This window comes from Notamacropus eugenii, chromosome 1 (assembly GCF_028372415.1).
Source record: "Notamacropus eugenii isolate mMacEug1 chromosome 1, mMacEug1.pri_v2, whole genome shotgun sequence".
Lineage (NCBI taxonomy): Eukaryota > Metazoa > Chordata > Mammalia > Diprotodontia > Macropodidae > Notamacropus > Notamacropus eugenii.
The window spans coordinates 735,296,094-735,312,145 of record NC_092872.1 but is presented as its reverse complement, the minus strand read 5'-3'; the positions used below and the strand labels follow the sequence as shown (position 1 = coordinate 735,312,145).

Here is a 16,052-nt window from a genome sequence, read left to right as displayed (position 1 = left end):
GTCTGGGCTCTTCAGAAATTTCGCTTGGAGAGAGACTAGAAAGTGGATGATTTTTGATATTGCTTGGGAGAGAGAGTGCTGAGGGAGGACGGCTGATCTGCATTTCTATACAGGGAATGTGGCAGGGGATGGAGGCAGGTGACAAAGATGCTTCACATTTAGATAGATGTCTTCTCCAAAAGGCTTGCAAATTGCTTCATTAAAGGGAATCTACCAGGAGCTCTCAACTCCCATTAAGTCTCCTTAGCCTGGTAAGTATCTTCCGCTTCTAAGGGCAGAATCCTTCCCTCTTCGACAGACTCACAGAAAGCTAGAGCCAGAGGGATCTTGGGGGTGGGGGGGTGGGAAATGTCATCACATCTACCCTCCCCCTCTCCATTTAACAGCTGAAGAAATGAGGCCTCAGAGAAGGAAAGGGACAAAGGGATGTGGCATGGATGACCTTGGAAATTCTTTAACCATTCTGAGAGGCGGTTTCAGCATCTGCAAAATGAGGTCAGAGTAGATGACCTGCAGGCTCTTTCCAGTGATACCATTCTACAGATCTCTCTCTCTTTCTCCTTCATGGTCTTATTTCCATCTCCATCTTGGGCTTCCACAGTGGGGGAAAAGTCCCTCATGGTCATTCCCCACTGAGGGAAGGGAGATGCCCTGGGGTTTCACCTTCAATAGCTTCCTTTGATCCCCAGACATCCGATTCCCCTGATGTTATCTGAGAGAATGGGTCCCTGGTCAAACTCACCATCCCCTTCAGTTGTGGATACATGTCAAATGACCGATCAATGAACTGATGTTTATTAAGCACTTTCGATGTTCCAGGCACTATGCTGATAGCTGGTATAAAGTGCAAAGATAAAATAAAACAGTTCTTATCAATCACAACATTTGGAGCACTAAGGAGCTTGGGACACATCTAGTCCAAGTATCTCATTATATCGAATGGAACCCCAGAAGAATTAAACGATTTGCTTAAGGAACCACAACCAGTTAACAGCATAGTTGGGTTATGAACCTAGATCTTTGGAATCCAAACCCAAATCCAAAATAACAACATTAGCTGATGTTGGGAGAGTGCCTTAAAGTTTGCAAAATAATTTCCATTTGTTTTCATATTCAGTCTTCACCACAACCTCATAAAGGTGGTGCTTTGTTATTACGTCCATTTTACGGATGAGAAAACTGAGGTGCAGAGAGGTTGTGACCCCATCTGGGTCATGGAGTCAATAAGCATCTATTCATCAATCAACCAACAGGCATTTATGAAATGCCCATTATGTGCCAGGGCCTGTGTTAGTCCCTGAGATACAAATAAAATATGAATTTATCTGAGTCAGCATGCCAACCCAGGTCTTCCTGACTTCCAAGTTGTTCACTCTAACCATTATGCAACACAGCCCTTGGCCTGAAAAGGCCCTCAGGGGGCTCTGGACTCTGCCCCCCAGTACCTCCTGGATCATCATGGTTTGTCTTCTCTGGAAAACCCTACCTCTTGAGGTTTTTATTCATAGAAAGAGCCCAGGGCGTGTCCTGTTCTCCTCCTCCAGACCTCTCTTGGCAAGTCATTAACTGTTGGTGGTGACAGCTCATGATTCGGATATCTTTGGGGGGGTAGTTCCCAGATCTCTTTCTGGCTCCAGGATGAAGCATCCATCAGCCCACCCACAACATCTGGAGCTGTTCTTTCTCCCCATCTCCGGGCTCTGTTTAGGAAGGAGCTCCATCCTTGGGCTCTGCTTGGCTTACTTTCTCAAGCTTATTCCTTCATTCTCCCTTGTCAGCCATGGAACTCAAGTCCCACATGCTATTTCTAACCCTAACCTGAATCAAAAAGACAAAGCTAGAAAAGACCTCAGAGGCTATCTAATTCAATGACCTCATTTTACAGAGGGGGAAACTGAGGCCCAGGTGGTGAGGCAGTAATCATCAGAGGTGGGATCTTTGTTTTTATATCCTCTTGGTTTCTGAATATTCTTCTCCCTCCCCTACCTGATGAACACATTGGCTATGTCTAATAGTATTTATAGTATTCCACACCCCTAGTCCCCCACCTCTGAGAAGAGAGGACAGATCACTTGAAATTTCCTAACAAGTCTCCTAGGTTGTTCTCTTGCCTCCAGGGTTGCCCCTTCCTGATCTATTGTGTATGACCTATTAGATTCATCTTCCTATGACACATGCTACAGCCCTGCTTAAAGGCTCTCAGTAACTCCCAGCTATTTAGAGATCAAGTACATGTGACTCAATCTGACATTCGAGGTCCACCCTAGTTTGGTTCAGACATGTCTTTCTGACTTGCTCTCCTGTTTTTCCAATAGAGCAGCCCTCTCCTTCAGAATGGCTAGTCTCCTGATCATCCCTTGACTATAATGTGTTCATTTTCCCCTTCTACACCTTTGCTCATGCTGTGTCCCACAAAACTTCCACCTGAATGCCATCTTTCTTTTTATTCCCCATCTATCTAAATACCACTCATCCTTCAGGGCTCAGTTTAAGCCCCATCCTTCTAGGATGCCTTCCCTTACCACCCCAACCTAGACTCCTTTCATCTCTAAGCATTTTTGTCCTGAACCTCCAACTGGAATGGAAACTTCCTGAGGGCAGGCCCTGTGTTTTGGACTTCTTTGTCATCTCAGTGCTGAGCACAGAGCCATGCACATTACAGACTCAATCAATTTGGTTATGAAATGCCAATGTCCTCCTTCTCCCCCTTCCCCTTCCTACATCTCAGTCCACCGACCTGATGTTCTTCCAAGAGGTGGCCCAAAGGCCACCTCTTCAGGGAAGCCTTCCCTGACCTTGCACCCCCAGCCTGATATCATGAGCACCTTCTCCTCCTCAGTCTATTTGTTTTCCATGCTAGGTCAAAACCAAGGTCCAAACCCCACCTTGGACACAAGTCACTTACCCTCTTTGGCATCTTTCCCATCTTTAAAAACTTTCCCCTCTGTAAAAAAGGGAGCAATAATCCCTGCTGTCTCTATATCACAGGGTGTTTTATTGGTGATATTAAAGGGGTCTATCAAGATCACATGTAATCTCTCTTTTTCTCATTCCTTTAATTTCTATGTTTGATGGATTTAGATAGAAACAATCCTTGGAAAACTCAGGGAAGCAGATTGGTATAGTGGAGACAGAAGGTCTGGGTTCAAATTCTACCTCTGATCCTAACTACCTATGTGACCTTGACCTTTCCACTGGTGTCCCTCAGCTTCCCTGGGCCTCAGTTTCCTCCTCTGTAAAATGAGAGGATTAAGCCAAATGGTCTCTGAGGTACCTTCCAGCTTGGAATCTTTGTTCCTAGAAGTCACTGAAGCTGCTTGGGCCTCAGTGTCCTTATCTGTAAGATGAGGGGGCTGAATGAAGTTGCCCTCAAGGTACTTTAAGTGTCCAGATCCATGATCCAGACCCTCTGCCTCCACTATACCAATCTGCTCCCCCGAGTTTTCCAAGGATTGTTTCATTACATTGTGATTCTTGACCCTGTCTGATCCCCCTGTTGGGCTGTGAACCCCCTGGAGGAATGCAGTGAAAAGACCACTGGATTTGACATCAAAGCACCTGTGCTCAAATCCTGGCTCTGCCATTAACAAATTGGATGACCTTGGACAAATTATTTAATCTCTCTAGCCTGAGTTCAAATCCCATCTCAGATTCTTACTGGCCGTGTGAGCCTGTACATGGGACAGAGCCTATTTCAGCCTCGGTTTTCTCACCTGTAAAATGGGGATAATAACAGCACCCATCTCTCAGGGATGTTGTGAGGATGAAAAAACAATAACACATATAAAGGGCTATGCAAACCTTAAGGCACTAAGCAAATGTTAGGTTATTATTACTAAAGAAAAGCATTTTATTAAAATTAATTAAATACTAATTAAAGAGGCAATGTATTTGTAAAGAGAGCATGGACATGAGCTCAAGAAGACCTGAGATCAAATCCTGCCTTGGATACTTATTAAATGACACTGGGCAAATCACTTAACTGCTGTCTCACTCAGTTTCCTGACTTGTACAAAGTAGATAATAATAGCATCTGATGTACAGAGTTGTGAGTATCAAAAGAGACAACACACGTAAAGCACTGTGTAAATTTTAGTGTCATAAATATTAGTTATTATTATTAATTATTGTTTATTATTATTATTAACTATCTATTGGGTTAGACGGCAATCTCTTTTAGAGAAGGGACTTCTCTGCCATCGTCTTCTTTACAGAATTTACACTGAATGAATGCTTGTTGATTGATCGATATCTCTGTGACCACCAAAAAGTCATTTATTTTATCTGAGACTTAGTTTCCACCTCTGTCAAGTGGGAGAGATTCTCCCTTGCACTACCTATCTCCCAGGGCTTTGTGTGAAAAGCATTTTGGAAACCCTTGGATAGTCATAGAAAAGTGAGTTATTACTGTCTATCTCTGTAGCCCTAGGCTCTATACTACTCCTAGCAATTTAATAATTGGATGACAACTGTGTTCTCATCACCCACCTCCGAGCCTCTGTATAGGCTGTGCCCTCTGCCTTGAACACTCTCCTTGCTTACTTCTGCCTCTTAGAAACCCTAGCTTTGCTTCACGGGGCAGTCGAAGGTCCACCTCCTATGCAAAGTCTTTCCTGATAACTACCAGAGGCAGCATTATGTAATAGATAGAATATTGGACATGGAAACCTTATGCCAAATCCTCCTCGACACTTATTGGCTGGGCAACCTTGGACAAATCACTCTGGGCCTCAACTGATTTGTCGGTAAAATGGGGATAATGATGTAACATTATGGTGAAGGGTTGTGAAGACCAGGGCTCTGCATCTACACATACTGATTATATGAGTCACCTTGAGCCTGGATGTTAGAGATGAAGCACTGATGGGCATTAGAGGATAGAAGTTCCCATACTGGGATTTCCCCATGATGATGAAATCATTTTTCACACAAAAATACAGGTATTTATTCCTACTTCCTCCTATTTGGGCTGTCAAATTTGAATTATTACGTCATTCCTAGTCATACGACCTTCCTTCCCCACTTACTTTCCAATACCTCTTTTATGTATTGTCTTCCCTCCTTAGGAAAGGTCTTGGCTCTTAAACGAAGGTCTTAAGAGGGAAGGAACTATTTTGTTTGTTATTTTGTAGTGTTTTAAGATTTGCAAACTGTTTTACACATCTTATCCCATCTGATCCTTACAACAACACCTGGAGGTAAGTGCTGTTGTCCTAATTTTACAGTTGAGGAAACTGAGGCAGGTGAAAGTTAATGACTCACCTGAGGTCATGGTTAACTAGTGTCTGTGGTTGGATTTTAATACAGGTCTTCCTGAGTTCAGTGCCCTTTCCCCTGTGCCACCTCCATGCCTCCATGGGCACAGTTCCTGGCACATAGTATGTACTTAATAAATGCTCTGTCATGGGCAGCTAGGTGCCATAGTGGATAGAAGTTCAGATCTGGAGTCAGGAAGACCCAAGTTCAAATTCTATCTCAGACTGTAGCTGTGTGACCTTGGGCAAGTCACTTCCCCTGTTTGCCTCAGTTTCCTCATCTGTAAAATGAGCTGGAGAGGAAAACAGCAAACTATTCCAATATGTCTACCAAGAAAACCCCAAGAAGAGCTGGACAAAACTGATAATGACTGAACAACAAAATCTATGTGTCTGTCACATGGTCTAGGGCACCCTAAGGTTCCCTACCACCTGCCCTGGGACAGAGCGGTTTCCCCTGTTATAAATAGCGGACCGGGCACTGTGTCTGGCATTCTACTTGAGGCTGAGCCCTTAGCCACCTCTCATTAGCACCTAAGCAGGTGCTGGCTAACTCCATGAGCAAGCTGTAACCTTGGAAGGCATAACCAGATAACTAGGAGAAGCTCTTGTGGGAGGTCCAAGCTAGGACAATGGAGCTTGTATGGAGACCCATGGGCTCCCCTTCAGGCTCTGCCTCTTCTGGGTCCTTCTGAAAGCTATCCCTGGGGTTCTTTCCATTTCTGCTACAGTACTGAGATGGGTAAGGCCAATTAGCAAAGACTAGAGAGGGTCTGGCCCAACCTTCTCATTTCCCACAGGAAGGACCACAGGTTTTGAGAAGTCAGGTGATTTGCCTGGGGTCATGCAGGTAGCTACCTATGGGGCAGAAATGTGAGCTAAGGCTTGCTAGTGCCAAAGGCCCAGTCTCTCTGCTACCCTATGCTGCTTGCTATGGGCAAGGGGGGCGGTCAGTGGTGGTGAGTAGGTGCCAGACAGGGCTGTGTGCTTGGGAGGTTTCCAACCTGCAGAGAAGGCCTCTGAGTAGAAACACCCCCACTGCAGTCCTGGGTCCCTCCTCCCTTGGCCAGGGGCCTCCCTCTGAGTTCAGCATAGACTTCAGATGTACTCATGGACACCGATGGCACACCTGAGGAGGCCAGAGGAAGCTTCCAGAAAAACAACAACCCATAGCCAGCCTTTCTCTTTCCCTGTAGGGGCTCATGCCCTTCCTCTCATCTCTCCCCATCCAGCCTTGTGTGCTGGAATAGAGGATCTTATAGATGCTACAATGAGGGAGCTCACAGCTATCCCCACTCTTCACCTGGAAGGGTGTGTGTGTGTGTGGAGGTGGGGGTGCACAGGGAAGGACTGGATCTCTAATGAGCTCATCATGGTGAAAAGCATGTCTGTTCCTGTACCTATGTGCACTGCTACTCACAGAATCAGATATTTAGAGCAGGGATGGTCCTTAGAAGTCATGTCCAACTGCCTCATTTGGCAGATGAGGAAACTGAGGCCCAGAGAAGTTAATCAGCTTGCCCAGGGTCACAGAGTTGGTAAATAACAGAGGTGGAATTCAAACTCAGATCTTCCTGATTCCAAGTTCAGTGATTCTTCCAGTAGATCACACTAGTATATATACAAATTACATGGACACAATCCACATATACCCATGAACACCCATGCAATGCCACCATACATGTAAACATACCACATTCACACCGACCCTTATGTATATACATGCACAGGTACATGCATGTGCATTCTCAATCAAGCTGCGTCCTCGTTCTATACACACACTGAATTTACATGGATATGCAAGACTATATGCATACGGATACACAGATAAATGCATATATTTGTGAGCTCAAAATGTATTTTTCCATAGGTGCATTTGGTGTGGACATAGTTTATTCATGCAAGAATACACAGGTGTATTCTCTATCTATCTGTCTGTCTGTCTGTCTGTCTCTATCTATCTATCTATCTATCTATCTATCTATCTATCTATCTATCTATCTATCTATCTATCTATCTGTATTTGTAAACCGTATGCAGATATACGCAAAACTAGCATTATATGTGGATGTGATTCCATGCACATTTCATTCATTCGTTGATTCATCTATCCAATAATCATTTGTTCATTACAAATAGAGCCTGCCTATGCTGGACTTGGAAAGGGAAAGAGATTCTGAGAGTCTTTTCCTTCATGATCACTTCTCCCTACAATTTAGCAGGGAGACAAGACAAACTCCCAGAACTATAATATCCATGACTGCATGATGAATGCAGTAGAAAAGCCCAGACTGGTTGTGGGGAAGGCCATTACCCGTTCACTGAAGGCTCCTTGGCAGAGATGGCATTTGGATTAAGCTTTAAGAATAGATAGGAATCTAAAAATCAAAATGCCATGTAAAGCCACTAACTTCTAACCAACTGCCACTCACAGGGCATACAAGCTAGCCTAGCTGAATTAAGGCAACCTGAATGGGGAGAGATAGGAAGAAGAAACATGTACCAGGCAAGTAGAACCAACCCCAGAACGTTAACCACCATCTCTCCTCTGACCCCGAGGGAGATAATCTAGAACGCCAGACCAACAGCCTTGGGAATAGCTACTTATCATTGACTGCTTTTCATTAATTAAGAACCTATTATATCCCAGGTGCTGGGGATGTAAGGGGATAAGAGAAAGGAAACAAGCATTTATAAGTGCCTACTATGCACAAGACACTGCTAAATTAGCTTTACAGATATTATCTATTTGATCTTCACAACAACCTTGGGAGGTAGGCATTATTATCCCCATTTCATCGTTGAGGAAACTGAGGCAGATAGAGATTAAGTGTTATAGCTTATGTCCAAAGCCAAATTTGAACTTAAGTCTTCCTTACTTGGAGGTTAGCTCTGTACTATGCCAGGCTTGGGATACACGACTTCTTCACTCCAAGGCCAGCACTTTGCCATGCTGCCTGAGAATATGAGAAAAATGAAATGGAACTTGTCCTCAAAGGGCCCCAGAGGGGACTGATTGAAACCTAGATGTGAGAGTTCATCTAGTCCAGTGCCACCATTTTGTAGATGAGGGAACTGAGACCCAAAGAATGAGCTGCCCAAGGGAGTGAGAGAGTAAGAGGATAGAGGAAATAAGTGTTCTAGGAAGGACTTGAACTTGGATCCAGATCTTTTCCATTCTGCAAGCCCATCCCTGGGGGACCTCAGACAAGTCATTAAACTTCTCTGGACCTGAGTTTGATCAGATCAAAATGAGAGGATTGGATTAGCTGACCTCTTTCTCCATTCTAAAATGAAGGTCCCATCAACTCTCTACAAGCACATAGCTGTCTCTCCATGCATATATATGTGTCTCTTTATGCAACAGTGCACTTGTCTACCTGCATGAACCCACCACACATATGTGCATTCCTGCACATATATGATCAGTAGGTGTAGAGGTATGCACACTCCTGGGCATCGTCAGATGTCCTCATCCCTTGCTCCCCAGGCCAACCTCCGTGGCTGGCAGCTTTCAAGGGAGCCAGCATGTTCCAGGGGAGGCAAGCTAGCCTGTGTCATTGCAGGGATCTGGAGTTCTGTGGAGTGTTACTCAGGGGACGAGTCACTATTGGAGCTCTGAGATGTTGGAACCTGCAGTGAGGTCACACTGTACTGAACAGAGAGTTCTCCCCATTGAGGCTCCTGGAGTGAATGCATGGAATACGCAGCAACATTGGCTCCTCTGCAGGAAACATTGTGTGTGTGTGTGTGTGTGTGTGTGTGTGTGTGTGTGTGTGTGTGTGTGTAAAAGGGTGCTGCTGGGAGAAGGGGAATTATTCCCTTAAGAAAGAAGCTCACCTGGGCATTCCCGGGCTGATTTCAGAAGGATTTCAGAAGGTGGCTTTAGCAAATCTATGAATGACAAAATATCAGAGGTAGAAGGGGACTGAGAGCTCACCCAGCCCAACCTCCTTGTTTTACAGGGAGAGGAAACTGAGGCAGGTCAGAAGCTGAAAGAGCCATGGCCAAGGTCACAGAGGTAGTCCTGGGATCCAGGTCTCCTGACTCTCCAGTTCATTGCTTTTTCTCTGATGCCATTCCAAGTGACCCTTCCTTGGTAATCCCGAAAAAATCCCTATCTCCATGAACTCTCTGCTTCTCAACACACGCCCACCGAAGTGTCTATACATTCATATGGTACACAGATGGACATGTACAACCAAGATTTCCACCTTCTCACAACCTTAGGCTAAGTAGGTTCAAGAACAGGGAAAAATAATTCAGGAAGCCAAATGAATGAGCTTAATTAGAAAAGGCAGTAAGAGAAAGCTGGATAGGGTGATAGCCTCCAGCCTCCCTTGGCACCAGCCTCCCTTACCACCACAAGTGCCCCAGGTACACACACTGAGAATACACACTATACACAACTTCCCCCCAACCCTACCCTATCCCCACCCTACTTCTCCCAGTTGTACTTATCAGTTTTGTTTTCCTTTTTACCCACACATCAAGCTCATCAACCAAAGACAGTCCAAGTGAAGCCTTGAGGCATCTGGGAAGGCTAAGAGGGCAGCCCGGAGGGCCAGTAAAGGGAATGGGGAAAGGGGCTGAGTGCCCCACTTACCCAGGGGCAGGACGAAGAAGAAGGGGAACCAGCAGAGCACAAAGACCCCCACCACGATGGCCAGGGTCTTGGCGGCCTTCTTCTCCCGGGAAAACTTGAGCAGGCGGACGGACAGCGAGCTTCGGAAGTTGTGGCCCTTGGCCGCGCGGGCGTCCTCGGTGCCGGAGCTCCGGCAGTGGATGCGAAGGACGATGTCCGCAGACTTGCTTCGTTCCCTCTTGACCCCGGCCTCCAGGCTCCTGGTGGTCCTCCGGGCCACCACGTACACGCGGAAGTACATGACTAGGATGACAGCCATGGGCAGGTAGAAGGAGCAGACAGACGAGAAGACAGCGTAGCCCGCCTCCTCCGTGATGCCGCAGAAGCGGTCGTCGGGGGGCACCGGCTCCTTCCAGCCCAGCAGCGGCCCCACCGACACCACGAGGGCCACGGCCCAGAGCAGACCCAGGATGGCGGCCGCCTTGCGCTCAGTCATGATGGCCGGGTACTTGAGCGAGTGTCTCACCCCGACGTAGCGGTCCACAGAGATGGTGCAGAGGCTGAGGATGGAGGCCGTGCAGCAGAGCACGTCCACGGCGGCCCACACGTCGCAGAAGGCCCGGCCGAAGGCCCAGAAGCCCAGCACCTCCATGGTGGCCGAGAAGGGCAGCACCGTGGCGCTCAGGAGCAGGTCTGCCACCGCCAGGTTGACGATGAAGTAGTTGGTGACCGTCTGCAGGTGGCGGTTGCATGCTACCGATAGGATGACCAGCAGGTTGCCAGCGATGGCCGCGAGGATGAAGGCGGCCAAGAAGACCCCGACGCCCAGCGCCTGGGCGCTCACCACCACGCCCCCCACGGCCGCTGTGTCGTTCACCTCGCCCCCGCCGCCAGGGTTGCCCGCCGGGCACGCGACCCCCGGGCCGCCCGGGAAGGTGCGGTTGCTCTCGCCGCCTCCCGCACCGACGACGGCAGCGCTCCCAGCTGCGGCGGGGACTCCGGCGACTACCACTCCAGAGCTGTCCGAGCCCCCGCCACTGCCGCTGCCCCCGCCGCCCCCTCCGCCGGCTCCACTGCCCCCCGGCCCGTTGTCGGAGCCGTGCCCGTCGAAGCCGACTTGGAGCAGGTCCGGGAATGGCATCCTAGAGGGCGGCCGTCGGGGATTGGACCCGAGGGAACGCGGCGCTGGCGGGGTGCGGGGAGCCGGGCATGGCCCTCCCGCTGCAGCGGCTGCCCTCCTCCTCCGCCGCCTTCTCCTCCTCCTGCTTCCCGGGGTGCCCCGCCTCCCACTCCCCCCTCAGCCCCGACGGGCTGCTCCTGACAAGTTCCCACGGGCAGTGCGGGGCCTCGGAGCAGGCTGGGAGGGGCAGCCCAGGGACAGGAGGCGGCTGGGGGGCTCCCCTAAGCGCAGTTCCAAGGTGAAAGCAACAAGACCCAAGGGGGAGCGAATGGATCTCCAAGCACGGCTGAGCCAAGCCGGCCAGAGCGAGCAAGAGGCTGGGATGCAGCCGCGGTCCGGGGCTGTCTGGTGCGGTTCGGTGCGGCTGGGGACGCGGAGCGGCTGGGACTGCGGTCCAGGCGGCTGCCACCGCTCGGCTCCCCACTGCTCTCAGCTCAGGCTCTGCTGGCACTTTGGCGGAGGAGAGAAAGCGCCAAGGGGGGCTGGGGGACTGGAGGAGGGGCCGGCAGGAGGAGGGCTCTGGGAGGGCGGGAGCTAGAAACTCCTTTTGGAAAGAAGGGACCCGGAGGTTGGGGAAGAGAGAGAGGGAGAAGGAGAGGGAGAGGGAGGAGGGGCGGGTCTGACTTTCCAGTGGGTTCAGGAGTGGGCAGCCGGCAGCCGCAGCTTGGGCTCAGTCTTCTGCCGCAGCCTCATTCTCCAGCTCGTCTCCTGTCCCCTTCCTTCTCTCTTCCTTTGCTCTCCCGCTTCCTCTTCCCCTTCCCCTCCCTCTGCTTCCTTCCTTTCCTCTCTCCCCGGCTCTCCTCTCTCTCCTTCTCCTCCCTGTTCTGTCTCGCCCTTCCCTTCTCTTTTCTCTCCTCCCTCCCTCTCCTGGATTTTTCCTTAACGTCTCTCTCCCTCCTCTCGGTCCTCCTTCCCCTTCCCCTCCCTCTTCCCCATCTTCTCCAGGACTCTGGTTGTCTGTCCTCGTCTCTGCATCTCTCCCCTCTTTAATTCTCTCCTTTTTCTCTCTTTTCTTCCCCCATTCCTCCCCCTTTCTTCCTTTTCTCTTCCCCCTTCAGCGTCTTCCTCTTCCTTTCCTCCTTCTTGTCTTTTTTTCTCTATTCCCCTCTCACCCCTACTTCTCCCCTTCCTTTCTCCTAATTCCATCTTTTACTTTCAGCGTCCCAAACCTCTACGCCTCCCCCTTCCCCCTTTCTTCAGCCATTTTGCCTAATGGGGACAAAAACAACGCTCACCTCACACAATTGTGGGGGTCAAATGAGCTAATTTGTGTAAAGCACTTTGCAAATCTCGAAGCGTTGTGATTCTTTTTGAAAAGATGCTTCTGTCCTCCCCACACCAGCCACGAGAGGGCAGCAGGCAGTTGAGATTCTTCTCGGGTCCAGAGTCCGCAGAAGTGATGTTCCAAACTAAGCCCCTCTTAAATGAATAGTGCTGACTTCCCAGTCCCAGCCCTACAGTGTAGTCAGCCAGCTATCCACCTCCCCTGAGCCACCCTGTAGCATCTCTTGTTTCCCATCCCAGGTACTCCGCAAATTCTTTAAGTATGTGCAGATTCACCCTTTGGATCCAGGCTTCAGAAAATCCTAGGACTTGGGATCCTTGGAGAGGTCATCATTGGTTCTAATCTTCTGTTTTCAAGCTTTAGGGCTTATTGTCTGCCCAGAAGTGTTCTACAAACCCTCTGGAAGCACAGAACAATCCCTGCCCTCTATATAGCACTGTGGATCCAGACCTATGAGTTAATTGACTAAAGAGTGCTCCCAGTGAGGAAATTCCCTCTACCAATACAGATTGTCTTCTGTTGGGCAATTTAGAGTATTAGAGATTTGCTGGAAGAGGATGTGGTAGAAAGGTTGAACAGGCAGGTCAATCATTGTACAAATGTTTGGCTGTGATTCTTCTCTTTTGGCTCTCTGGGCAAGATTCAGCCCTTCTCCCTGGATTACCCCATTCCAACTGTCACCAAATGACAGAGGCTCAGAGTTGGAAGGGACCTCAAAGGCCATCTAGTCCCAAATATGTCTGACTGAGCATCTCTTCTCCCACAGCCCTGATCACATGGTCATCCAGCCATTGCCTGGAGATCTCTTGGCAGCCCATCCCACTTTGGGATGGCTCTAATCATTGGGAAATTTTCTCTTACTTTGAGCTTTTGGTTTTGTTTCAAAGAGACATATGGAATAAGTCTAGTCTTGTTTTCACAGACACTTTCAAATACTCCAGGACAATACTTTCTTTGTAGTTGCTCATTTGACAAGATCCTGAGGTCCTTGGCAATCCTAGTGGTCCTTTTTTGGACAGTCCAGTTTGTCAATGACCTTTCTAAAATATGACATAATGAATTAACACAAGAGTCTAACTATGCTTTGACCAGAGCACCATACAGTGGAACTTTGATCCCCCTAGTTTGGAACACTTGGCCTCTCTAAAGGAAGCCTAAAATCTCATTTATCCTTTGGCTACCATATTGAATTTCAGAGACATTGTGAGCCTTCAAGATTAGAACAACTGGGTCTTTTTCAGATAAACTGCTATCTAACCATACTTACCTCACCCCGTACCTATGAAACCAACTTTTTGAACCCAAGTGTAAGATTTACATTGATTTCTACTAGATTTGACCTTATTAGAACTGGACCAGATGTTCTAGCATCCATCATAATTGTTTGAGCTGATGCTGTCATCCAACAATTACCTATTACTTGCCACCAAGGAAATTTATCATGACATGCAAATTTAATAGGCTTGCTATCTGTGCCTTTATCTGAGTCATTGGTAAAAATATTCAGCAGCATAGGAGCAAGTATCAAACTCTGGGAATTCTGTGCAGGCTGACTTGGAATCCTTAATGATCCCTCTTTGGTTCTGGTCATTTACTCAGCTAAACCATATAATGACCCTATAATCTAGCCCAAATTTTTCCTTCTCTTGAATAAAGATAGAAAAGCAGAAAACATACAAGGACAAATATTAGCCCATGAGCAATGGATGAGATACTCCTCCTGTTCTGCTGAGTCCTATCTTTCCTCAGGCTCCCTGTGCTTCAGCTTCATTTTGGGAGGGAAATGATCTTGGGGTGGCAAGATAGGTACCCTCATTTGAACTGCACCATTTGAGTGTTGGAATGGTAAAAGGTCAAGTTTGGACCTTCTGCAAATTATACGGTGGCTTAGATTTAGCTCCAGAGCTATGTCCATCTTCTCCTCCCTCTAAGAGGCTGGAGCAGCTTAGCAATTCCCTCTTGCCTTTTTTTTACCCCATGGAATTATTTAAAATTTTTTTGAGCTAGAATTCTGGGCTGAGAGTCAGGACAGTTCAGGGGAATGTCACTCAAGTACATCTTGGCGTGACTTGCAGAGCAGGGCCCAGAATAAGGACAGAATCCCCTGGTGGAGATGGCACCAGAAAAGAAGTCAGTATGTCTTGGCCCAGCTCTAGGCAGTAAGTAGTAAGCTCTATGGCTCTGGATAAATCCTTTCTCCTCCCTGGGTCCCCCCTCTTAAATGAAGGGGCCAGACTGGATGCTCACAGTGGTTAGCTCAAGCATGGCCATCTAATGGATCTGGCAGATTATGGAGAGTTTGGAAGACTTGGGGCTCATCCTAGTCCTTTAAGGATTATTTCAGGAATGGTGGTCATGGGCTGTCCCAAACTGTCTCTCAGAGCTGGAAGGAGTAGGGACAGATGAAATAGGGACAGACATAACCTGGAAGATATGTCTAGGGAATATGGAAAAGGCTTCAGGGAGCCTTCAGTGCCTAAGAAATGGACACCATTTGACCTTTTCTATCATTATGAATAAGTGCCCTTCCATCACCTGCTGGGAAAGGGCAGCCATGGTCAGTCTTTTTCAAATGGAAGAAAATCAAACAGTCACTGACTTAGTTGGGAGCAATTTCAGAGAATATCTGATCCAACTCCTACCCACCTCAATGAGATTCCCGTCTACAGCCAGCAAGTGTTTCCACTTTAGTTTGGCATCCCCAGAACCTACCTCAGGGTTTGGCACATACGCGGTGCTCATATATCCTTGGTGCTCCAGCCTTCTCTTGAAGACCTCCAGTAAGGAGGAGCCCACTACAAGGAGGAAGCTTTGTGACACAGTAGATAGATAGAGCAGTGGACCTGGAGTCAATAAGATGCAAATTTAAATCCAGCCTCATATTCTTGACTGGTTGCATGATCACTTAACCTCCCACTGCCTCATTTTCCTTAACTTCCTAAAACAGGGATAATAACAGCACCTACCTCCCAGGACTGTTGTGAAGATCAACTGAGGTAATATTTGTTACACATTTAGCACAGTGTTGGGGGCACATAGTAGGTACTATATAAAGGTTAGCTGCCTGTGTCCCTTGGAGTAGCTCCATTGGCTAGATCTTTTGTCTTGATGGGGAGTTGAGATAAATTTGTCCTTCTGCATCTTTCCCCCTCCCCACCATGGCTCCTAGCTCTGAGTTTTGAGGTGAGGGGCTAAACAGAACCGCTAGAATTCTTCTTACTGGTAGCTGCCCTTCAAGGGGATGAAGGTAGCCCTCATTCTTCCTCATGAAAGCCACCAAAGCATAGTCATGAGAGAACAGGATTTGCAGTCAGGAAGATGTAGTTTAGAATCCTGCCTCAGACACTCACTAACGGTGTGACCCTGTAAAGTCACTTCTTTGTGCCTCAGTTTTCTTCTCTGTAAAATGAGGAGGTTGAACTTGATGACCAGGTCTAAATCTATGTTCCTATGTCTCCTAACTAAAATGGTCAGTTCCTAATAGTTCAGGACCTGGAGGACTTTCCTACACCCAGGTGGTCTCCTCTGGATACTATCTAGCTTATAAATGCACTTTCTGAGATGTGTCAAGTGAACAGGATGATTTATATATAGTCAGATAAGGGGGAGCATAGCAGGACTGTAACCTCCCTCATTTGGGAAATTATGCCTTTCAACACAGGGGAAGATTGTGTTGGCTTTATTGACTGGCATATGGTATTTGAGACTGTCATATCTCGCATACTGAACCTTCAGGACTCCAGATTA

At 47.8% G+C, this 16,052-nt stretch overlaps 1 protein-coding gene across 1 annotated transcript in view; it reads right to left on the bottom strand.

Annotated features, from left to right (window-relative positions):
* ADRA1D (adrenoceptor alpha 1D) overlaps positions 1-11,487 on the bottom strand; it is a 63,722-nt gene extending 52,235 nt beyond the window's left edge. The window contains exon 1 of the mRNA XM_072637020.1: positions 9,862-11,487. Within this exon, the coding sequence (XP_072493121.1) occupies positions 9,862-10,981 (1,120 nt within the window). The 5' untranslated portion in view covers positions 10,982-11,487. The remainder of the gene's footprint in view (positions 1-9,861) is intronic.
* Between the last annotated feature and the right edge of the window lie 4,565 nt (positions 11,488-16,052).